The sequence below is a fragment of the Hylobates moloch genome, unplaced genomic scaffold (assembly GCF_009828535.3).
Source record: "Hylobates moloch isolate HMO894 unplaced genomic scaffold, HMol_V3 SCAFFOLD_9, whole genome shotgun sequence".
In the NCBI taxonomy this organism is placed as follows: Eukaryota; Metazoa; Chordata; class Mammalia; order Primates; family Hylobatidae; genus Hylobates; species Hylobates moloch.
In genome coordinates this window covers 100,494,775-100,520,352 of record NW_026652284.1, presented here as the reverse complement: position 1 = coordinate 100,520,352, position 25,578 = coordinate 100,494,775, and the positions used below count along the sequence as shown (strand labels likewise).

Genomic DNA, 25,578 nt, shown 5'->3' with positions numbered 1-25,578 from the left:
AAAGTAAGATGTTTTAGGAGGTAAGAAACAGAAGGAAATATCAACCAAATTTATATAATTGTATGATTCATCATTACAAAGTATGAAAGAGAAGAGAAGGAATTCTGTCACCATGTATTTTGCTAGAAGAGAAAATTTCTACTTTTATTATCTCCATGATTTTCCCACATTCAAGTACCATCTCTTTTTATCTATTTAACACTTCTTTATAAAATGGCTTTGAAAGGATTCATTTTTTAAAGTCTGGCCTAACTCGAGAGCAATTGCATCTTTGAAATCACAGGACTGCTGTACTAGCTATGCCTTTTCTGAATGCACATTAAAATGAACATAAACATATTAAAATTAAAAATTTTTGTTGATATATCACCAACAATCATCCAAAGTGCGATGAGTGGTTGGCAAACCACACTTCGAAAATATTTATTTATTTATTTTATTTATTTATTTTTTGAGACGGAGTCTCGCTCTGTCACCCAGGCTGGAGTGCGGTGGCACGATCTCGGCTCACTGCAAGCTCCGCCTCCCGGGTTCACACCATTCTCCTGCCTCAGCCTCTCCAAGTAGCTGGGACTACAGGCGCCCGCCACCACGCCCGGCTAATTTTTTGTATTTTTAGTAGAGATGGGGTTTCACTGTGGTCTCGATCTCCTGACCTCGTGATCCGCCCGCCTCGGCCTCCCAAAGTGCTGGGATTACAAGCGTGAGCCACCGTGCCCGGCCGAAAATATTTATTTAATTTAGGATAAGGAAAGGGGATCTAGAATCTGAGGGGGAAGAAGGAATGCTTTCTGGTGAACCCAGGTTCAAATAAAATAAAGCTGTTTAGCTTAGTGTATAGTGCAATTTTCTTAAACTAGAATCTCAAGAATCTGGAGGTCCATGATTGCATTTTCCAGAGTTGACACATTCTTTGTAAGGACTTGTAAAATCTTTCTTATTTAGGTGATAGTCAAAGTTAGGTATATTCTAGATGAACTAGATAATTACACTATGTCCAAGTTCTGCCATAAAATTTCAGTGCTTATATATGCATTGTAACTTATGATGGCATTAGCCTCATGAGTACTACAGTACTTGTTTTTGGCAGACTGATGAGCTAAAAGAGTCAAATTAATAGGTAAATAATGATTTCACCCTAAGTAAAAGCCAAAAGAAGTTACAAATCTGTTTAAGGTAATGTATTATGGTAGTTCAAAGAAAAACTATCTTGGTCAATACGATCAAGGTTATGGGGTGAAATTAATAGGCAAATAATGGTTTTACCCTAAGTAAAAGCCAAAAGAAGTTACAAATCTGTTTAAGGTAAGGTATCATGGTAGCTCAAAGAAAAACAATCTTGGGCAATACAATCAAGGTTATGGGAATTATAGTAGCTAGCAGTGTATTCACATTGTAAGCAGAGGTGGAATGTCAATGAAATAATGTCCTCTTTCATATTAAGATAGTGTTACTTTTAATTTTACTGGTTTTGTTCAACTTCATTTTTGTTTTGTTGTTGTATACAAGCTGAAAGCATGTGGACTTACACCAATTTTTATTTCATGTTTTACTTAAGTTAGATCATGATACAAATAATGTAAGTCAACAGTAGGACTCTTGAGAATCCTTTTCCTTCAAAAAGGAATTAACTATTGCCCAAGTATGGAAACATTGATGGAATAAACCCCACCACATTCCTTGCTTCTTATTAACATCTCTGTTATGATCATTTACTAGAGTATAATTCAACTCTTATTTGTTTTTGAGCCTTAGAATACTTTCCATTATTATAGATTACAGAGATTTTCATACTGGGTGCTAGAAAACCTAGCTTCCTAGTACCCCTGCCTCAAGAATTGTTAACTTGTGGGGAGTTATTCACATGCTTGTTTTTTTTTTTTTACTTTACAAAAGGAGATATTGAAAATTTTTCAAAGATATTTTGCTTCTTTGGTTGCACTTAAGTGCCCATTTATATAATTAAAGCTTTTTGAAAAAGACCTTGGGCCCACACTTCATAGCCAAAGTGTAAAAAATAAAACTAACTGAAAATCAATGAGAAATTAAGGTAAAGTATTTATTCATTTATAAGTCTATGAACAAATAGAATTTGACTTCTACAAATTGAATTTGCATTGAGATATTCTATTAATAGGTCTATTATGAAGTATTTTGTCACATGAGAAGCCTTTTTTGAAATTTTTTCTTCGTTTGGCTTTTTGGCTTTATTAACACTTAAAGTAGAGGGAAGTCTTCCTTCATATAACTTTTAAAAATTTGAAGCTTTATAAATTTTAAATCGATTTTTAATGTACCTCACTTCTTGAGTTCTTCTGGTAAGGAAATAAAGCTTAACTTTCACCTAAGACTTACAAAGGATTCTTTGGAATGAAAATTACAAGTTCATGCCTAAACCTTGGGGTAAAATGACAATGTTTCTTTTAACACTCATGAAATCTCAAATGCTTTTCATCTCCCATACAATTTTTTTTTTTTTTACTATTTTGCAATACACTCTCCATAACTAAGAAAATAAACATGCCACGAGGAATTTGGTGAGTAAACAATGTTAAGTCCTAAGAGCTGCTAATGGGACAATTTTGAGCCATGAACTAATAAATCTCCACCTGTATCTCATGTGCTTTTCAGATACCTTTTCTTCTGGTAGTACAGTCCTATTAAACAGAAAAAAAAAGTTGTTTTTTTTTTAGCAACGTTCTTACGCAATTATGTGGTATGCAATTACGATATTCAAAACAACAGAAAGTAGCAAAGTTGCATAAATTAGATTGATTTGACTGCATTCTAGGCCATGAGACAGGAGCCAAGAAAGTTGCTATGCAGCATCCCTTCTCTCACTTTAAAAGGGCAGTAAGGGCCTGGTTAGGAAGCAAAGCATTTTTCTACACCACCTAGTAAATGCTCTGCTCATCCTGCAGTGTAGGTGCTGCACTGCTTAACACCACAGATCACTGGGTTTATTCAAATACAAAGGAAGCAGTAGATAGTGGTAGATGTCCACCCCAGTGATCACCACAGATAAGTGTTTCTGAGAAGCAAATGTTAAGGAACATAGTTAGACCACAAGTCCTGAGTTATTAAAATAATGACAAGTGGCCGGGCGCGGTGGCTCACGCCTGTAATCCCAGCATTTTGGGAGGCCGAGGTGGGTCGATCACGAGGTCAGGAGATCGAGACCATCCTGGCTAACACGGTGAAATCCCGTCTCTACTAAAAATACAACAAATTAGCCGGGCGTGGTGGCGGGCATCTATAATCCCAGCTCCTTGGGAGGCTGAGGCAGGAGAATGGCATGAACCCGAGAGGCAGAACTTGCAGTGAGCCGAGATGGCACCATTGCACTCCAGCCTGGGCAACAGAGCAAGACTCTGTCTCTAAATAAATAAATAAATAAATAAAATAATGACAAGTAAACCTAGGTTTTACAAAATTTTTCCGCAGGGCAACTGTTATGATGACAGTGATGGGTTGTACTTGTATATATGTAAAAGTATCAGTGCAATCAGTTATCCCTATCTGCACATTTTAAGATGATTCAGCCGATTGTGCTTTCATCTGCACTCGTAGATAGCTAGTTGTACCAGCTAGACCAGCAATCTTTTCTACATTGCACCTAATGTAGCAAATGAGCAACTGTCCACTTGGTAATGCCATATCCTTAACTACATTTTTCCTCAAAGAGGAAAGTGGCCCCCTTATTTTCTGGAGTGCCTACCAAAAAAAAAAAAATGCACATTTCAGGGTCCTCTCTCAGAACTACCAAATCAGAATCTCTGGGTATTGTTAACAAGCACAAAGGAAATTCTCACTCCAGCTGAAATTTGAGATCCAAAGCCCTATGGAATTTTTTTTAAATGGCTTTGTTCAATAGCAAATAGAATAAAGAATATATGCATACAAAGCATTACCAACCTTGTGAAAGCTTCCATAAAAAATTTTCCTAATTTCAGGTCCTTCGAAAGTAACAGTTTGAAAATCCCCACTCTGGTCATAGTTGAAATATATTAGAGTTTTCCCACCATCTATTGAAAGAAAAATAAAAATATTTTGGAAATAATTAAAGTAGGTGAATTTTGTTTTTCTAAAATTCAACTCAAAACAAAACAATGCCTCTATTGTTTTGAAACTGTATTTAGAACGATGTGATGAGTAAGGAAGTGATCTACAGTCCCCAGGTTGCTGCAGACTTTTAGTTGGTTACATGAACTGATTAAGCCACGTGGTGATGACAGTGAGGCAAAGACTCCTACACATACTCTTCCTCTGTACTTCCTTGCCCAGACTCTCATTCCCATCACTCTCTTGGAAGAAATTGTCCAAAGCTGGGAGTAGAGACAGACACAGCTGCTTTAAGTTTATCAAATCTTAAAGAACAGAAACCAGGCCCTTTGTCTTTTTTTTTTTTTTTTTTTTTTTTTGAGATAGAGTCTCGCTCTGTCGCCCAGGCTGCAGTGCAGTGGCACAATCTTGGCTCACTGCAAGCTCTGCCTCCTGGGTTCATGCCATTCTCCTGCCTCAGCCTCCCAAGTAGCTGGGACTACAGGCACCCGCCACCACGCCCAGCTAATTTTTTGTATTTTTAGTAGAGACGGGGTTTCACCATGTTATCCAGGATGGTCTCGATCTCCTGACCTCATGATCTGCCCACCTCGGCCTCCCAAAGTGCTGGGATTACAGGCGTGAGCCACCTTGCCTGGCCGGCCCTTTGTCTTTTTAACCCACTGCAGCAACCAACTTTCCTAGGATGTGCAAATTATGCCACCCAAGATATTTCATTTCTTATGAACAAACAAGCAAAAATTTTTCTAATCTTAAATTCTTCCTATTACAAGGAATATTTTATTATTTAAAAGATACGAATATTTTTCTTTCTAATTCATTCCTATGCTACAAATTAATACCTCTGTTTTCAAAAGGAGCAAGCTAGTCTTAATCATTTTGAGAAAATTCTTCATTTTCAAGTCCCAGGTATATATGGAGTTAGTAACGTATACCCTTTCAATCTACAGCTTTTCCTTAGTTTTAATATCAATGCAAAATGCTTCCACAATATCATATTTAGTTGTTGATTAGTTTCCATGTACTGAAAAATCCTTTTACAAATACTAGTCGGAAATAAGCTTAATACTTTCCTTATCCGAATGTTTGACTTAGCACCAAGTAATAGCCTCCAAATTTTGGTTCCTAGGTTCACTGGAATCCTACACTAAAAAACTCAGTGATATTAACCAAAAAGTTGATCTGCTTAAGTGACCATCATGTACAACATCCAAGAACACGAGGTTAAGAAGCTTCCTTCATTGGTTCTTCCTCACGTTTCCAACCTCCAAACATTGGCATTTCCCAGCCTCCAGACCTATTCTCTGCTCTTTTTTTTTTTTTTTTTTTTTGAGGCAGAGTCTCACTCTGTAGCCCAGGCTGGAGTGCAGTGGCGCGATCTCTATTCTCTGCTCTTTCTAGACTCATTTTCTAGATGATCCCACCCAGTCCCATGGCTTGTATAGCAAAGACACACAACTTTCAAATGTATATCTCCATCCCAGAATTCTTTCTAAATGTGCTGCTGTCAATCTGACATCCACTCTGGGATATCAAATATGCATCTTACTTTTATCATATCTATGTCCAAAAAATGAACTGTGGTCCCACCCCTCCCATTGACCCTCCAAGGGCCTTGCTCTTTCTGTAGTTTTCCCTCTCCCAGTAAAAACTGTTTTTCTCTCTTCTCCTTCCTCACTACTGCATCCCAGGCCTAGTGTTGGCACAAAATAGGAACTCAAGAAATATTTGTTGAAAGAATGAGAGAATAAATGGATAAATCAACTGCTATATAATTCATTGTTTAGTATTTACACATCACATAAGATTAGTGAGTTACTCTGTAATATACACAAACAGGCAAGATGGCATGCCACATACATTACTCATACATGTATATGCGAATGTGATCTCAATAAATATACTTACTGTCTAAAATAACCCCAACCAATGGGTCAGAATTTTTATTTAAAATCTCCCAAAGAGCAAATGGCTCCTGTGGAGTGTCAGGAAGAATCCGGAATAGAAAACTGATTGTGTAGTCGGAGGGCAATCCTTCTGGGTGCAAGTACCTGAACATAGAAAGAAAACCAGGTTTCATTGTATCCTTCCTCAAAAAAGTTACTCCTTTAATTATAAAGCAAATACATTTTCATTACACAAGATTTGGAAAAACAGAAAAGACCACCATTAACACCAACTAGATCACTGTTGAAGTGACCTAAATTTAGTAAAAAATGTATGCATTTGTCCAATTTATATCATTTTGTCCCTTTCTTAGCATCCATTTAATAGTCATTTTCCATTTCCTTAAATATTTTTAAGAGCATGATATTTCATGGCTGCACAATCTTCTTTTGTTTGGCTATTTTATCACTTACCTAATCAGTCACTTCTCACTGAACATTCTAGTAGTGTCAAAGGTTTTCATATAATAAACAATGTTGATCTATTATCCTTTTGTAAAACATAACTTATGACATTATCACTTTCTACTACATGTTGTAGTCAATTGCATTCCCATCTGTGTTGCACCATCCAGATCCACCTTCAAAAATTAAGGGCACATTACCCCTTGTCCTGGGAGTGTTGTCTGCAGACAGGTTTCAGACACCAATCCCCCTTCAGAAATTGTCTTGGCTGAAAAAGGATGCCTCTCCCAAGGTCATGCCACCTTACTAGGAAACCTCTTTTCAATGACTGGTCATTGAGGAAGTATAAGGACCTGAATCCCTGAACCCAATGGGAGACAGCTCTGAGGGGCCATACCATTTTCAGGAACTCCTCCGGGTGGGTGGAGGTTTTTACTGAGACTCTTCACAGCTTGACTTCTCCCTCTTGGCCTGTACTGTGCCCTGCTGTTCCCTTCCACGAGGGAACACCCTCATCAACTTCCCACCTACTAATCTCTGCCAGAAAATCTGCTTCCTGAAGAGCCCAACTTAAAATATCATCTTGTCTCTCTTTCTAACAACTAATGTTACTTTTACTCATTTACTTTTTAAATCTTTCTCCAAGCAAAAAAATACAACCCTTCACATATAGTAGGAATTCCATAATAGTTATTAATTGAATAAATAAATGTGCAATTTAGCATGCATTTGAAAATGAAAGTTTGGTTTGCACAGATAAAAATAAATATTCATTTATTTATATATTCATTAATTCATCTGTCCATTTGGTAAGTATTGTTTGAGTGCCAACTATATGCCAGACATAGTAACAGACATTTAAGATACATGAGCAAATAAACTGACAAAGGTCCTGTGATGGTAAATTTTAGGTTTCAACTTGACTAGATTAAGGAATATCTAGAAACCTAGTAAAGCATTATTTTGGAGTATAACTGTGAGGGTGTTTCCAGAGGAGGTAAGCGTGTGAGTCTGAGTGAGCTAGGTGGGGCAGATCTGCCCTCAATGTGGACAGACACCATCTAATTTGCTGGGGATCCAGAGATAAAAACAAGAATAATGCAAATGTGTCTATAAAGTAGCTAAGTAATGCAATTTTTATATAAACCTGATTACTACTCTTCAACTTTCTAGAGTTGCTGTTGTGACTGTCTCAAAGATAAAAGCCATTTGAACCATATAGCACTATCATGAAATGGTTCAGGGTCTGGGCACTGGAGCTTGCTTGCTGGATATAAATTTCAACATTGCCATTTAACTATGTGAGCTCACTCAAGTCATTTAGCTTCTTTGTGTTTCTGATTCATTATCTGTAAAATTTAGATAATAATAGAATCTACTTTCATAGAGGTGTTTGGAGGTTTGAGTGAGTTAGTGTACATAAGCATTTAGAAAGATGGCTGGTAGTAGTGCTATATAAGTATCAACTTTTTTTTTTTTTAAGACAGGGTCTTGCTCTTTCACCAAGGCTGAGGTGCAGTGGCATGATCATGGCACACTGCAGCTTCAACCTCCTGGGCTCAAGCAATCCTTCCACCTCAGTCTCCAGAGTAGCTGGGACTACAGGTGCACACTACAATGCCCAGCTAATTTTTTTATTTTTATGTTTTTGTAGAGACTCTCATTTTGTTGCCCAGGCTGCTCTCAAACTTTTGGCCTCAAGTGATCCTCCCACCTTGGCCACCCAAAGTGTTAGGATTACAGGAATGAGCCACAGCATCCAGCAATCATTTTTGTACGTTGTCTCAGTCAGCAGATGTTAAAGTTTAACCCGCATTATGTGTGAGTCTGGTGTTTTTAAACAAAGAAATGTAAATATCATCTACTCTAAACGTCGTGGAAAATCCTACAAGGGACTATTACCCATAGTTCAAGTTGACATCATTTTCACAGTGAGATATAATAAACATATGATTGACTTTAAAATCTTGCAACGGAAACATACCTGGTTGGCTGGGAAACCAGGGCATCTTTATGGAGCTGGTAACATGGAAATACATTGAAGGTACCAGGCTCCATAGAAACCCCTTCCACTGATGAAAAATCTTTTTCAACCAAACCAAACATTTCCATCATCTTAAATCCTAAAAAAAAAAAAGTAGAAAAAGAATAAACATAAGGAATATGGCACTTTAGAATTTTAAATTTTAATATTTTTCTATTAAGGATTTAAAAACAAAAACAGAAACCCCATCCCCAAAGGTAAGGCATGTAATATATTTGTTTGAAAAGATTGTGATAATGCATACCTGCAAGATCAATGCCATCCTTGTGTACCGTTGGACAGGCTGGAAAACCAAACAAACAAAATAAAATTCTAATTCGGATATTTCACAAACATACTCTTTCCCTGTCCTGAGAACAGGAAACTAATACAATCTTTCCAGAAGTTGATTGTGGAGAGAATCCAAATCAAATGTGACTACGGTTTTCTGTGGTTTCATAAAGATTGAAATGTGCTAATGTCCCTTATTACAACTAAAGGGCCACAGCTTCCTTCTCTCCTGGGTTCATTAAAATCAATGGTTATCACCTGAGAGCATGTATTGGGACACATCTCCCTTGTAATGTGTTGCCCAGATGAGAATTCTCAATACGTTTTACATCTTAATACATTCTTAATACATTGAAAATTATTTACTACATCTGTTCAAGCACAGTTGCTTTTAAACATAGACTGTCATCTGATTAGGGAAGGTTTTTATCAATCTAAACTCTAAACAGAGGAGGGGAGGTTTACTTCCATATGCTCAAAGCCATAAAACTTAATGTCTATACAACAAGCAGCACTGGAAGTCAATATTCTATTCTCAGATCAAGATGGGACTCATTATTTAACCAGTGTCAAATATTTCAACCGTTAAGCAACATGAGTAAGTACAAATTCCAAAGAACTAACTTGCTGATGCGGTTTCGCAGACAAAAGTAATTAACTCATCTTCGATTTTCTTAAAGGCGTCAAAGTCATCCACAAAGAAGACATGGCGTGCGCTGGGCTTACTGCCAATGCTAACCAACTCCGAGTAATCTGCATCAGCCACACCAATTGCAAAAATGCTATAGCCTGTGGCAGACAGAGAACAGATTTCTGATTACTTTAAATTGTACAAAACACAAATAATGTAATATAAGACACGTCCAACTGTTTAAAATACGTTTATTTAGGAAGGCCCATGGGGGTGTATAATTCATTCTTTACGGTTCATTGGAGTTCTGCATGTATATATTTCATTATGTGATAATGATTCCGTCATGCCCTAAAGAGATTTTCCATTTTAAAGAAACCCAAGAAGACCAAGGCCCCAAATTGTGCCTGAGACAAAATAGTTTGCATTTGAGTAATATCTCTATGGTTGCATATTTTTAAAAGTTACTTTAACATTTATGGTATGAAATATACTTGAAACAGAGACACTGAGCTTATCTCAGTGTCAAAAGTACAAACTGAGACATTAATAGGCCTAGCAACCTAAGGTGAGTCACCATTCAATGCCTGGCAAGTAAATAGAACTACTATTTGCCATAACTTATGTAATTTAATCTTCACAGCAGTCCTGTGAGAATCCGTATTTTACAGATTAAGAGGCTGATGAATTTCTGTAATAAGGTTCCTTCCCTGGTCCATATATATATATATATACACACATACACATTTAATCAATATTTTTTCTTTTTTAAAATTTTTTACTTTAAATTCTGGGATACACGTGCTGAACATGCAGGTTTGTTACATGTGCCGTGGTGGTTTACTGTACCTATCAACCTGTCATCTAGGTTTTAAGCCCTGCATGCATTAGGTATTTGTCCTAATGCTCTCCCTCCCTTGCCCCCAACCCCCAACAGGCCCCAGTGTGTGATGTTCCCCTCCCTGTGTCCATGTGTTCTCATTGTTCAACTCCCACTTATGAGTGAGAACATGCGGTGTTTAGTTTTCTGTTCCTGTGTTAGTTTGCTGAGGATGATGGTTTCCAGCTTTATCCATTTCCCTGCAAAGGACATGAACTCATTCTTTTTTATGGCTGCATAGTATGCCATGGTGTATATGTGCCACATTTACTTTATCCAGTCCATCATTGATGGGCATTTGGTATGATTAAGAGGCTAAGGAGTTTCTGCAATAAGGTTCTTTCCCTGGTCCTTTTCTTTCAGTACTTAATTGCTAGAGTTCCGTATAAAGGGCATCCTGTAGGTAACAAAAGTGTTAGAGAAAATAACCTATGTTCTCTAACAAAACAGTACAATTACAAATTTGTATACCAGAAAGTATTTTAAAAATTACACTGTCTAGTTAATATGAAGAAATATTTTAAAACATTTAAGTAATGCTGATATAGCCTATAAATTTGTATTTAGAAAATAAGAATTCTAACATTACATTTGGTAGCCATTATTGTTTACATATCTTACCATCTAATTGCATCTCCCTGGAGATTTTGTTCACATCATCTTGTGATCTTCCATCAGTTATAACCACAATAACCTTTGGGATGCCCCTTCTTGTACCTGACTCTGCAGTGAACAAGGTATCTCTAACATACTTAATTGCTTTTCCTGAAACAAAGAAAGGCAACAGTTTGATTTCACTCTCTCCCATTTTTGTTTTTCTGGAGAGGAAAGGGTGGGAACAAAGTTCTTAAATTAATGAAAAAAATAATCTTTAAAAAAATTACTATGCCTTAAAACAGAAGGTCATTTCAGTAGTTACTAATAATGAATTACTTTGAGCCTTAGCTGGGCTTCTTTTGGTCATACCTGTTTTGGTATTTCCTCCTTTGTATGAAATGTGTTTAATTGCATCAAGAAGAGTCTCTTTGGTTTTGTAAGCATTTAGTTTAAATTCTGTTCTGGGGTCATCAGTGAACTGAACCATTGCAACCTGGAGAGAGAAGGTGTATTCATTTTTACACATATGTAGACTTCCACTGGGTCAGAGAGCAATAGCACGGTATCACCTGTCGTTTTAATTTCTTCATTATCTCACTGCAAAATCTCCTTGGATTAAAATTTCTTTCACACAAGTTACATACCAAATTTGAAGACAAATTAAAGACATCTTTTCTTTTTTAAAAATTTTATTTTAGATTCAGAGAGTACATTGTGTAGGTTTGTTACATGGGTAAATGGCATGTCACTGAGATGTGGTGTACAAATGATTCTGTCCCCCAGGTAGTGAGCATAGTACCCAATAGGTAGTTTTTCAACCTTCAGCCTCCTTCTATTCTCCCCCTACTAGTAGCCCCTAGTGTCTATTGTTCCCATCTTTCTGTCCATGTGTACTCGATGTTTAGCTCCCACTTCTAAGTGAGAGCCTGCAGTATTTGGTTTCCTGTTTCTGTGTTAATTTGCACAAGATAATGGCTTCCAGAGGCACCCGTGTTGCTGCAAAGAACATGATTTTGTTCTTTTTTCATGGCTGCATAGTATTTCTTGCTGTATGTTCACCACATTTTCTTCATGCAGCCCACCATTGATGGGCATTCCATGTTTGTTACTGTGAATAGTGCTGCAATGAACATAGGAGTGCATGTGTCTCTAAGTACTTTCAGAAAGTAGTTTTTAAAAAAATCTTTCAAGCATGTAGGATTTTTGCCACCTCATTTGACAGTCTAAAAATGGCAGCCTAAGCTTAGTAACTTGACAAATGTCTGAGAATCAGAGTTAGACTCTTTACAAATGTTTCCTTATGAAGCAAACCTATGAAGTAATTACTACTATTCTAATCACTCTACACTTGAGGAAACTGAGCTGCAAAAGACAAGTTACTTGCACAACATCACAAGAGTGGTCACTGGCAGAGTCAACAGTTGAATTAGGTCTATTCTATGTCAAAATGTATGTTCTTAACCACTACTATACAAAGCTTTCTGGTTTCAGTTCTTACAACTTGCTTTTATTCCTGTGGAACTTTTGGATCATTTTTAATTAATTGTTTTTTATTTGTTTTTCAGAATTATGATGTAAGAAGTAAAGATAGCATCTTTCAAGTGCTTTCTTTGTTTAAATGGGCCTTAAGCTGCTACCAGTTCATCAGTCTACTGGACATGTCACCATTTTTAAAAGTCTCCTCCAATTCAAAGGAAATTTCCATCTTTCTGACATGCCTCAGCGTGTTATCTATTCTCCTCTTTTTTAATAACCTATTTTTATTTTCTTTTTTTTATTATTATACTTTAAGTTCTAGGGTACATGGGCACAATGTGCAGGTTTGTTACATATGTATACATATGCCATGTTGGTGTGCTGCACCCATTAACTCATCATTTACATTAGGTATATCTCCTAATGCTATCCCTCCCCCTTACCTCCACCATGCAGCCATAAAAAAGGATGAGTTCATGTCCTTTGTGGGGACATGGATGAAGCTGAAAACCATCATTCTGAGCAAACTATTGCAAGGACAGAAAACCAAACACCGCACGTTCTCACTCATGGGTGGGAATTGAATAATGAGAACACTTGGACACAGGGTGGGGAACCTATTTTTATTTACAATACTTTTGGGGTACAAGGGTATTTGGTTACATGGTTGAATTGTATAGTGGTGAGGTTTGAGATTTTAGCGCAACCATCACCCAAGTAGTGTACATTCTATCCAGTATGTAGTTTTTTTATCCTTCACCCACCTTCCACCCTCCCCACTCTGAGTCTCCAAGTCCATTATACCATCCTGTGTTCCTTTGTGTAGCTACAGCTTAGCTCTCGCTTAAAAGTGAGAACATACAGTATTTGATTTTCCATTCCTGAATTACTTCACTTAGAATAACGGCCTCCATTCAAGCTGCTGCAAAGTACATTACTTTGTTCTTTTTTATGGCTGAGTAGTATTCCATGGTGTGTGTTTGTGTAATATATATATATTTTACATATATAAATAACATTTTCTTTACTCATTGGATGACAGGCACTGAAGTTGGTTCTATATCTTTGCATTTGTGAATTGTGCTAAAATAAACATATGTTTACTGGTGTCTTTTGACATAATGACTTCTTTTCCTTGGGGTAGATAGCCAGTACCGGGATTGCCGGAACCAAAGGTAAATCTACTTTTAGTTCTTTAAGAAATCTCCACGCTGTTTTCCATAAGGGTTGTACTAAACTACATGCCCACCAGCAGTGTATAAATATTCCCTTTTCACCACATCCACACCGACATCTACTGTTTTTTGACTTATAATAATGGCCATTCTTACAGTGGCAAGGAGGTATCTCATTGTGGTTTTAATCTGCGTTTCCATGAGGATTAGTGATGTTGAACATTTTTTCATATGTTTGTGGGCCATTTGTATATCTTCTTTTGAGAAATGTTTATTCATGCCATTTTCCCATTTTTTGATGAGATATTTGTTTTTTTCTTGCTGATTTGTGTGAGTTTCTTGTAGATCTGGATATTAGTTCTTTATCAGATGCATAGTTTGCAAATATTTTCTCCCATTCTTGGGTTTTCTGTTTACTCTGATGATTATTTCTTTAGCTGTTCAGAAGGTTTTTAATTTAATTAGGTACCATTTATTTATTTTTGTTTTTGTTGAATTTGCTTTTGTAGTCTTAGTCATAAATTCCTTGCCTAGGTCAATGTCCATTAGAGTTTTTCGCAGGTTATCTCCTAGAACTTTTATCATTTCAGGTCTTAGATTTAAGGCTTTGATCCATCTTGAGTTGATTTTTGTATAAGGTGAGAGGTAGGGATCCAGTTTCATTCTACATGTGGCTATCCAGTTTTCCCAGTGCCATTTATTAAATAGGGTGTCATTTCCCCAATTTATGTTTTTGAATGTTTTGTCCAAGATCAGTTGGTTGTATGTATTTGACTTTATTTCTGGGTTCTCTCTTCTGTTCCATTAGTTTATGTGCTTACTTTTATATCAGTACCATGCTGTTTTAGTAACTATGGTCTTGTAGTATACTTTGAAGTCAGGTAATGTGATGCCTCCAGATTTTTTTCTTTTTGTTTAGGAGTGCTTTGGCTATTTGGGCTCTTTTTGGGTTCCATATGAATTTTAGGATTGTTTTTTCTAATTCTGTGAAAAACGATGTTGGTATTTTTATAGGAATTGCATTGAATCTGTAGATTGCTTTGGGAAGTATGGTCATTTTCATAAGAATTCTTTCAATCCATGAGCATGGGATGCTTCCATTTGTTTGTGTCATCTCTGATTTCTCTTAGCAGTGTTTTGTGATTCTTGTTGAAGAGAATTTCCATCTCTTTAGTTAAGTATAATATATTCCTAGGTATGTCTATTTTTTTGCAGCTATTGTAAAAGCTATTATGTTCTTGATTTGATCCTCAGGCCTTATCTCTTATCTGAGAATTGATCGTTGGTGTATAGCAGTGCTACTGATTTGTATACACTGATTTGTAACCTAAGAGTTTACTGAATTTGTTTATCAAATCTAGGAAGTTTTCTAGGTATATGATCATATCATTGGCACATAGTAATAGTTTAACTTCTTCTTTTCCAGTTTGGATGCCCTTTATTATTTTCTCTTGCCTTATTGCTCTGGCTAGGACTTCCAGTACTATCTTGAATAGAAGCAGTGAAAATGAGTATCTTTGTCTTGTTCCAGTTCTCAGAAGGAATGCTGTCAACTTTTTTCCATTCAGTATGATTTTGGCTGTGAGGTTGTTATATACAGCATTTATTATTTTGAGGTATGTCCCTTCTATTCCTAGTTTGTTGAAAGTATTTATCATAAAGGGATGCTGGATTTTATTGAATGCTTTCTGCATCTATGAGATGAACATATGGTTTTTGTTATTAATTCTGTTTATGTGATGTATCACATTTATCGACTTGTATATGTTAAACCCTCTCTGTGTCCCTGGGATGACATCCACTTGATCACAGTGTATTATCTTCTTGATGTGTTGTTGGATTTGTTTAGCTAGTATTTCGTTGATTATTTTTGTGTCTACGTTCACCAGGGATGTTGGCATGTAATTTTCTTTTTCATTGTGTCCTCTACTGGTTTTTGTATCAGGTAATACTGGCTTCACAGAATGATTTAGGGAGAATTCCTCTTCTAATCTTTTAGAATATTAGGTTGGTGCAAAAGTAATTGTGGTTTGCACCAACCTAATCGTTTCCACAGAATTGGTACCAATTCTTCTTTGAATGTCTGGTAGTATTCATCTGTGAATCCATCTGGCCCTGGGCCTTTTTTTTTTTGGAAATTTTTTGTAAATTACTGATGCAATCTCACTGCTTGTTATTGGTCTACTCAGAGTTTATTCTTGATTTAATCTAGGAGAGTTGTTGTTTCCAGGAATTTATCCATTTCCTTCAGATTTTGTAGTTTCTATGTATAGAGGTGTTCATAATAGTCTTGAATAATCTTTTGCATTTCTGTGGTGTTGGTTGTAATGTCTCTATTTTCATTTCTAATTGAGACTATTTGAACCTTCTCTCTTTTTTCTTGGTTAATCCAGCTAATGGTCTATCAATTTTGTTTATCTTTTCGAAGAACCAATTTTTCGTTTCATTGATCTTTTTTATTGCTTTTTGTTTCAATTTCATTTAGTTCTGCTCTGATTTTTGTTATTTCTTTTCTTCTGCTAGCTTTGGATTTGGTTTGTTCTTGTTTCACTAGTTCCTTGAGGTGTGACATTAGGTTGCCAATTTGTGCTTTTTCAGACTTTTTGATTTAGGCATTGAGTGCTATAAATTTTCCTCTTAGAACTGCTTTTACTGTATGTCAGAGGTTTTGACAACTTGTGTAAGTATTATCTTTCATTCCAAATAATTTTTAAATTTCCTTCTTGATTTTATTATTAACCCAAAAATCATTCAGGAGCAAATTGTTTCATTTCCATGTATTTGTATACTTTTGAGGATTCCTTTTGGAGTTGATTTCTAGTTTTATTCCATTGTGGTCTGAGAAGATGCCTGATATGACTTTGATTTTTAAAAATTTATTGAGACTTGTTTTGTGGCCTATCATGGTCTAGCTTGGAAAATGTTCCATATGCCGATGTGAAGAACGTATATTCTGCAGTTCTTGTATAGGATGTTCTGTAAATACACATTAGGTCCATTTGTTCTAGAGTGTAGTTTGAGTCCATTGTTTCTTTGTTGACTCTCTGTCTTGATTATCTGTCTAGTGCTGCTAGTGGAGTGTTAAAGTTCCCCACTATTATTGTGTTGTTGTCTTACTTCTTAGGTCTAGTAGTAATTGTTTTCTGAATCTGGGAGCTCCAGAGTTAAGTGCATATAAATGTAGGATTGTAATATCTTCTTGTTGGAACAATCTTTTATCATTATATAATGACTTTCTTTGTCTTTTTTTTTTTTTTACTGTTGTTGTTTTAAAGTCTGTTTTATCTGACATAAGGATTGCTACTCCTGCTTGCTTTGGGTTTCCATTTGCATGGAATATCTTCTTTTACCCCTTTACTTTGAGTTTATACAAATCCTTACATGTTAGGTGAGTCTCTTAAAGACAGCAAATATTTGGTTTGTGATTTTGTATCCATTATTCTAATCTGAATCTTTTAAGTGGAGCACTTAGGCTATTTACATTCAACATTAATATTGAGATGTGAGGTACGGTTCCAGTCACCATGTTGTTACCTAAGTACTTTGTTTTCTTAATTGTGTTATTGTTTTATAGGCCCTATGAGTTTTATGCTTTCAAGAGGTTATATTCTGATGTATATCAACCTTTTGTTTCCAAATTTAGAACTTCTTTTAGCATTTCTTATAGGGCTGGTTTTGTAGTGACAAATTCTCTCACCATTTGTTTGCCTGAAAATGACTTTATTTTTCCTCCATTTATAAAACTTAGTTTTGCTGGATTCAGAATTCTTGGCTGACAGTTATTTTGTTTAAGGAGGCTAAAAATAGGACCCTAATCTCTTCTGTCTTGTATGGTTTCTGCAAAGTATCCATTATCCTCTTATGGTACTTCTTGTGCCCACATTTTCTTAGCCATTCTTTCACAATATATTCCAAATCCATTTGTTTCAGTGCACCGCATTGTTACCACCCTAGTCCAGGCCACCATGATCACTCTGCTGGACCATGAGAGCATCTTCCTGACTGGTCTATCTGCTTCCACTCTTATCCTTATTAGTAATTCACATGCCACAAAGCAGTTGGGGTAATCTTTTTTTCTGAAACATATCGGATCTTGGCTCTCCTTAAAACCTTCCAGTGACTTCCAGTTGCATTTATGATGATACTCAACTCCTTTGACGGTCCACAAGACTCAAGATGATCTGGCTTTTGCCTGCTTCTTCCACCTGTTCTATCCTCACACTCTCACCTACTATATACTAGCCACAAGTTTTGGTGTATGAAGTTTCAAAACTCATTCTCACCTTGGGTCCTCTGTACTTATCATTTTCTCTGTCTGGAAATTCTATTCTCAGATCTTCAAGTCTGCATCATTCACACCTCAGTTCAAAAGGCGCCTCCTCAAAGAGGTCTTTGCTGACCATACAATTTAAAATAACTGTCACACACAATTTAGAGTAATCCCCTGACATCTTTAAATCACATCACTCTGTTTTCATAGCTTATATCCCTACCTTGTGAATCTATGTGCTTGCCTGTGTATATCCGTCTCTGTCCCTTTTCTCTTGTTTTTTTAACTTTTCTTTTAGGTTTAGGGGTACATGTGCAGGTTTGTTAGAGAGATAAATTGCAAGTCATGGGATTTGATGCACAGATTCTTTTTTTTTTTGAGATAGAGTCTTGCTCTGTCGCCCAGACTGGAGTGCAGTGGTGCGATCTCGGCTCACTGCAAGCTCCGCCTCCCAGGTTCACGCCATTCTCCTGCCTCACCCTCCTGAGTAGCTGGGACTACAGGCACCCACCACCGCATCCAGCTAATTTTTTTTGTATTTTTAGTAGAGATGGGGTTTCACTGTGGTCTCGATCTCCTGACCTCGTGATCCACCCGCCTTGGCCTCCCAAAGTGCTGGGATTACAGGTGTGAGCCACCGCGCCCGGCCAATGCACAGATTATTTTATCATCCAGATATTCAGCATGTTACCCAACAGGTAGTTTTTCGATCCTCACTATCCTCCTACCCTCCACCCACAAGTAGGCCCTGGTGTTTGTTCTTCCCTTCTTTGTGTCTATATGTACTCGATGTTTAGTTCCCACTTATAAGTAGGAACATGCAGTATTTGGCTTTCTGTTTATGTATTAGTTTGCTTAGGATAATGGCCTCTAGCTTCATCCATGTTGCTGCAAAGGACATGATCTCATTCTTTTTTATTGTTGCATAATATTCCATGATGTATATGTACCACATTTTCTTTATCCAGTCTACTATTGATGGGCATTTAGGTTGACATCATGTCTGCTATCGTGAATAGTGCTGCAATGAACATACATGTGCATGCATGTGTCTTTACAGTAGAATGATTTATATTCCTTTGGGTATATATCCAACAGTGGGATTTCTGGGTTTGGGAATTCTGTTTTAAGTTCTTTGAGAAACTGTCAAAGTGCTTTATCTAATGGCTGAATTAATGTACCTTTCTGCCAACGATGTATAAGTGTTCCTTTTTCTCCACAATCTTGCCAGCATCTGTTGTTTTTTGCCTTTTTAATAATAGCCATTCTGACTGGTATGTCTTCTGTCCTTACTTTTAAGAATATGAGCCCCACAAAATTAGAAATTGATTGACATTCATTATGACAGTATAGTACATGGCCACAATAAATCCTTGATACATATTTTTTAAATGAATGAGTTAGTTTCATGTTCCACATGATCTATAGTAAGGTGTGACCTTAACCTTTTCCTTTCAAGATTTTAAAGTGCTTAAGGGCAGGGAAAATATTGTGTGTATCATTAAAGGAGACATTCTACCATAGTATGTAAAAAGAACCCCCTGACATGGACTTTCTGCCTTGTTTTAGTTCGCTGAACTCAACACATTTTAAGGATAAGCATCCTCTGGAGCTTCACCAGGCATCGACAAGCTGCTTCCAAACACATACCTGTCTATCCATTCATTTAAGGTTGAGTCCAATCATTATAGTTCTTGACTTACAGTCCCTGACAAGTAGCTGTAATAAGAGCTGGAGAAATAATTTCTAAATACATAGAATGAATTAATTATTAGCCTTACTTGGGTTCCATCTGTGCCAATCTTGTTCAGGGCTCCAACAGTGCTATATAGAAAGCTGATGATCTTATTGAAATTGTCATCTCCAATGCTCCAGGATCCATCCACCATAAATACCAGGTCAGCCTTGGCCGCCTTACATACTGAAGACCAACAATGAATTTTGAGTCAGAGATAAGGGGAAAATTTAGTAGTTATTAAACCAGTAAGACAAATAATGGTTGCCCTCTGCTAAGTGAAGCTCTTTTTCAAAGGAAAGATATAAACTTCTTAATGTTCATATTCCAAACTCCTGCTCACTATGCTTCTTTGCTGTAATTACTCTTTTATACTCAAGGTCCTTATTAATGACTAAGAAGCTTCTATTATCCATGTGGAAATAGAGAAAGAAAAGTGTCCACCAACTGCAGCCCAAAAGAATGAAAATGAAGGACTAGGAAAAGATGGGACCACATGGATTCAGAGATCGAAGTATCAGCAAACACTGTCTAGTGCCAACTGATTGGAAGAAAGGACATACTATCACTCTGTGCACCCTGTCCTTTTCTTATTGAATTAGTAAGTTAATGTCAGAGAGATTCAATTTCAGCAGAAAAGCATGTGATAAAATGGAACCAGATTAATCTAATTATAATTTGATATTCACTTGGGCTGAGGCCCTAAGCAAACAAATTCTAATCTTGGTTAAAAAAAATTTTTGTCTCTGTCCTTCTATTGCCCACTGATATATGTCAAGAAATATACACTAGTGCTAGCCAAGGGAAAGTATTATCAGTAGGTATTACAGATATCAACAAAGCAATCAAACAAGCAAAAAGAATCAAACAAAGCAAACTACACCAATAAAAACCTACTCTACTGAGAACATTTTTTTAAAGTTCTTTTTTGGTATCATGTGCTGTTTCAGATTATCTATGCCTCTCGTCCTCTTCATTAGGGCTGATCATTGCAGTTGAATCTGTTTTATGATGAAGCGAACAATTTGCTCCTCAATAATCTGAATCTTTTCATCTTAGGCCAATTGCACATAAATATTCTATGAGATAATGTGCCTTTCTTTAAGAAAAACCTCACTGAGTTTTTATTTTATTAAGTACAATTTCATTCCTTTAAAGCTATTTATAATATAAAATAAACCATCTCCAAGTGAGCTAATACTCTAGGGGCAGTACGGATCTGATAAGGTTGAGTTCTGCGATTTATAAAATTTTACAAATTTGTGGTTTGAACTTAAAGCTGAAAGGAATAACAAGATCTGCTAATTATGAGTTTATAAACAGGTCCTCTGTTTCCATGACAAGATAAAAATGAAAATTAGGTTTCACTTTCAAAATGAGAGCAAATTCTATTAAAAAATACACTCAAAATGAAAAATGTAGTTAGTAAATCAAAGAAAGAAAATATATCAACATGCATGAAGGAATTACCTCTGGGGTAGAAAGCTGTGTTTTTAATGTTCTTCTTTTAAGTTTTTTCTACGTTTTAATGTTTGTTTAATAAATATTTAGTATTAGTTTAATAATACAAATTTATTGGCTTTTAAATTAAATATACCCAGGACAAACAAAGCCTAAAATACACAGTGCATTCAAGTTGCAAAAGCACCATCTAAAACCATCACGATGAAAATCTCAGAACCAATGTTTCTACTTTGTCAATCCTTAACCCCACAGACCCTTCCAGATCACATAAGTCTTCTATAAGCATTCATGAATGTTTACAGAATAATATCCATACTCAACTATAAATAAAAATACTCTGACCTCAGAGCATTCTGTAATATCTGCATCAGAAGTGCCTAATTAGCAAATTTATCAATTAGGATTCTGTTTCCAGTTCCAATAGTGAGAATAACCATAGATGTTGAGACTAAAGAAGGCTAGATATGAAGCTGGAAGAAGAAAGAATTTGGCATTCCAGGTAGAGTGAATAGCATTCAAAGATGCAGGAAAGCATAAGACATGTATGGGGAACCCTGAGTTGTACAATTTTGCTATTACATAATGTATTCTGGGAAATAATACTGCAAAGTAGATTGATTCGTGAAGACTTTGCATGCCATCCTAGGATGAATGTTGAGCTTTATTAGAGTTCTTAATTGCCTCTGTTTCTTTGTATCTTCTACTCTCTGCAGCATTTGAATCTACTGGCTTTAAGCTCCGGACAACTTATTTTTTATTGTTTCCCTGGTATGTAACAGGCACTTTAAGATGCATTGTGAATGGAAGAGCTCTTCCAATACAACCTTCTAACGTGTTCTACTTTCTCCTCTCATTCTTCCAGTCCATCCTCTCTATTTCGCCCAAGTTATCATTCTTAAACACAGATTTCATCAGATCACTCTTCCTTCTTACAAATTCTCACAACATGCCATTTCCCACAGGATAAAGCCCAAGTTCCTAATTTTGTCACATTAACCACTGAATAACTCTATCCTCATTCTTTTCTCTTTCATGCCACACTAAAGCATTTATGGTTCACTAAATCCATTAAGCAGTTGGATCACTCTTGACACCAAGCGCTATTCATCCCAATACCTGTCTCTCAAACTCATTCTTCAAAATGTAGATCAAATGCCTCTTCCTTATGAGTCATTAATCTGCAGCAGCATTAACCATTACCACTTCTGGGCTACCATAATACAACTGCTATTTTATAACTCATAAACTTGACTGGTATTTATCTAGGCAAGCACCTATTTCTCTTTAATACTAAAAATAAGCAGAGAGCAGCAATCATGTATTATTATTATTGTATTTCCCATGCATACCATAAGAGCCTTGAGAATAAATAGCAGGATTAATAAGTATTCATTATTGAAATGAAAAAAATAATGATCACTACTTTGTTGAGGGCCTTTTTAAAGTTACCTTAATAGCTTAGGTAAAAGGTGATGAGGAACTGTTGTGATGAGGAAAGAAAAAACAACTGAAAGAGACGCTTCAGAGGTAGGCTGGGAAACTATTACTGTATCTGAGGAATTACAAACTGGATTTTCACTTACAAATTATGTTAACTATTCTTCCTTAATGAATGTTAACTGCTCTGATATTTCAAAAAAAAAATATTAAGCAATTCTGTTAGTAAATCCATTCTTTGTGTGCAGAATTGATATTAAATGGATATCATTCAAGTCCATCATGGTTGATAAGCATTTGTATTAAGGAGAAAATTAGGTAGCACAATAAATATACTTTATTAATACCCTGGTTTTAAAGGAACAGGCAAACAAAACCAATACAAATCCTAAACCTAGAATCAGATCATTATTCTATTATTCTTTTACCTTCTTTTGCTGGTGGAATGGTTGGAGGAAAAGTTGGTGGTCGTGTAGGAAGTGATTCTGTAAAGGAAAGGGAGAAAGGACATCAGTTTGCCATCTCATCTGTGGGGAAGAGAGGAAGGTCATGGAGTAATAAACATTCAGGGGAGTCAATGATTTTGACAACTGTCTTCTCTGAGAATTTAATGAGTACTATAAATAAGCCACAGCCTGTGAAAACTGACTCCATCCATCGTCTCATCCTCAGACTGAAGGTTTGAAATGCCATTTTGCCACCATTCAGTTTACCCAGCAGGAGTCAATGAAATCAAACTGTCAACTACAAAGTGGTTCTAATGTTGATTTAAGGCAGGAATCCTGCCAACCCATTTGAAAGTTCATCTCCTTTTGCTTTCACACACACAATAATAAACTTCATTTCCATTCTGCCTAAGGATTGACCATCAATCCTTGCTCAATAGCACTTGTCCCTTTCCATCCTGCATCCCCCAGGATATTGGTCACCAGTGGACTCTGATTCATTCTGCTCTGCTCAGACTGCATCTGGAAATGTCTTTTGGTTTTGGGGACCAAATGTAAACATTGGCAGACTAAACTGTGTTTGGGTCTTTTCAACCTGGATTATGTGGGATGAGAAGTCCACATACTCCGCAGAGGTGTGGCTTGGTTAAAGGATCTGGGGACGGTTAGATCAGAGTAGTGATTATCAATTCTCATTCCAGCTCATGTGGCAAAGCACCAGGAAGTTGTGGTGTCATTAGGTAAACATAAAATACGATGTTATTATGTACTCATTTCTAATTCTTATTTGACACCAAAGATTTAAGAAAAACTAAGAAAATTCTTCTCGTTATCCCAGTTTAATACTCAGGAAAACCCTCCGCTAATCATAGCCATTCAAAGAGGGGATGTCTAGCCTCAGGCGATACTAAGCACCAAATAGCTAGAAGGATTTGAGCTCAGGCAGACTGACTATTTGCCAAGAATTTTATAAAGGGGGGTTTAGTTTCTTCATTGTCAGGAAGGCTAAGAAGTGAGTTGTAAGGTCTCTTCCAACTTTAAGATCCAATAAAATAAAATAATTTAAATAAAATGATTCGACATTAAAAGAATGAGGTAACTATATATTACTAAATGAAAAAATATTCAAGATGATTATTTTGTGAAATAAACAAGTCACAGAATACCATGACATAATCTCATTTGTGAAAAATAAAACTTGCACACACATACACACACACATATATACCTTTTATATTTTTTATATATGTGCTTTTTATTTTTCATAAATATGTATATATAGGTGTGTGTGAAAAGGAAATATTTCTGAAAAGGAAGAACAAGGAAAGAGGGAGGTTGACAATGTACTTTATACATTTCTGTTTTACTATTATGGATATATATCACTGCTATTTTTAAAGGCAATTTTTGAAGCTAAAAACTCTCAAAATTTAAAAAATGAGAAATTTTTTTGTAACTGGGATTGCAAAACTTTCTTAAAAGCCCCACAAAATGTTTCTAAAGCCATTTTAAAAATTTTAAAATTTGTGGAAGTAGTCAGTCATCTTAATAATTGTGCATCTTCTTTATTTTTATTTATTTATTTATTTATTTTTTGAGATGGAGTCTCACTCTGTTGCCCAGGCTGGAGTGCAGTGGCGCGATCTCGGCTCACTGCAAGCTCCGCCTCCCGGGTTCACGCCATTCTCCTGCCTCAGCCTCTCCCAGTAGTTGGGACTACAGGCGCCTGCCACCACGCCCGGCTAATTTTTTTGTATTTTTAGTAGAGACAGGGTTTCACTGTGGTCTCGATCTCCTGACCTCGTGATCCACCCGCCTCGGCCTCCCAAAGTGCTGGGATTACAAACGTGAGCCACCGCGCCCGGTCGCATCTTCTTTAATATGGAAAATCAAGGCATCTCCTAAGTCTGGTCAATAAATCAAGAATGAAATCAGTAAGAGAGTATGGCAGCCAGATTAATATGATTGGGCAGAACATCTGGCCAAAGAATCTCTTGGGTAAGAAGAACCACAATGAACTGGGGACACATGTTTATATTCTATATGTAGCATACAGATCGTCCCTGTCTTCAAGGATGTGAAGGGCGGTCACATAAAGAGGGAATAGTTTTTACCTGCATTGCTTCAGAAGGTTGAACCAGAAACAACGGCTGGAAGCTACAAGAAGACAGATGCCTCCAATATAAGGAAAACATTTACATCAAACAGAGCTATCCAAATTGGATTTAACCCTAGGTTAGTAGTTAACCAGTGTGGGGTCAAGGATAGGAGAAGCTAAAGTAGATCAGGGGTCCTAAACACAAATGTTTCTAGCGGTCAGGTGAGCAATGAATAAGCGCAAAGAACTTAGCGTAAACATTAAGGTGCGGTAGCAAACTTAAACGCACATGCACTGTCTAAACAGACAGCATTTAGTTGGTTCCAGCAGATTGGCACCATGAAGATAGATACTTAGTGTTGCAAGATATTCTGACTTTTCAAAAACTACTTTAAAACTTAAAAAAGTACGGCCTGGAGAAAACATGCCTGATAGTGAGATCTAGCCTTTAGTTTATGACTTTTAAGAAGATAATAATGGTAATGACAAAAAGTACTTGCTCAATGACATACAGGTTGAAAAGCTCTTCAATGAATATTCTTTTATTGGTTGTTTACTGCCACCACTTGAGGCAAGAGAGTAGGTATTTAATTTTATTGATGAGTGAAAAGCTCAGAGATGCTGAATTGCCTAAAGCCATAA

General features: G+C 36.4%; 1 protein-coding gene across 1 annotated transcript in view; it reads right to left on the bottom strand.

Annotated features, from left to right (window-relative positions):
• COL14A1 (collagen type XIV alpha 1 chain) overlaps positions 1-25,578 on the bottom strand; it is a 314,618-nt gene that overhangs the window by 97,287 nt on the left and 191,753 nt on the right. Inside the window, exons 26-34 of the mRNA XM_058443680.1 lie at positions 22,821-22,877; positions 19,538-19,677; positions 11,205-11,328; positions 10,860-11,003; positions 9,352-9,516; positions 8,702-8,740; positions 8,398-8,536; positions 5,971-6,113; positions 3,916-4,025 (exon numbers count right to left, since the gene is read on the bottom strand). Coding sequence (XP_058299663.1) covers positions 3,916-4,025; positions 5,971-6,113; positions 8,398-8,536; positions 8,702-8,740; positions 9,352-9,516; positions 10,860-11,003; positions 11,205-11,328; positions 19,538-19,677; positions 22,821-22,877 — 1,061 coding nt within the window. The remainder of the gene's footprint in view (positions 1-3,915; positions 4,026-5,970; positions 6,114-8,397; positions 8,537-8,701; positions 8,741-9,351; positions 9,517-10,859; positions 11,004-11,204; positions 11,329-19,537; positions 19,678-22,820; positions 22,878-25,578) is intronic.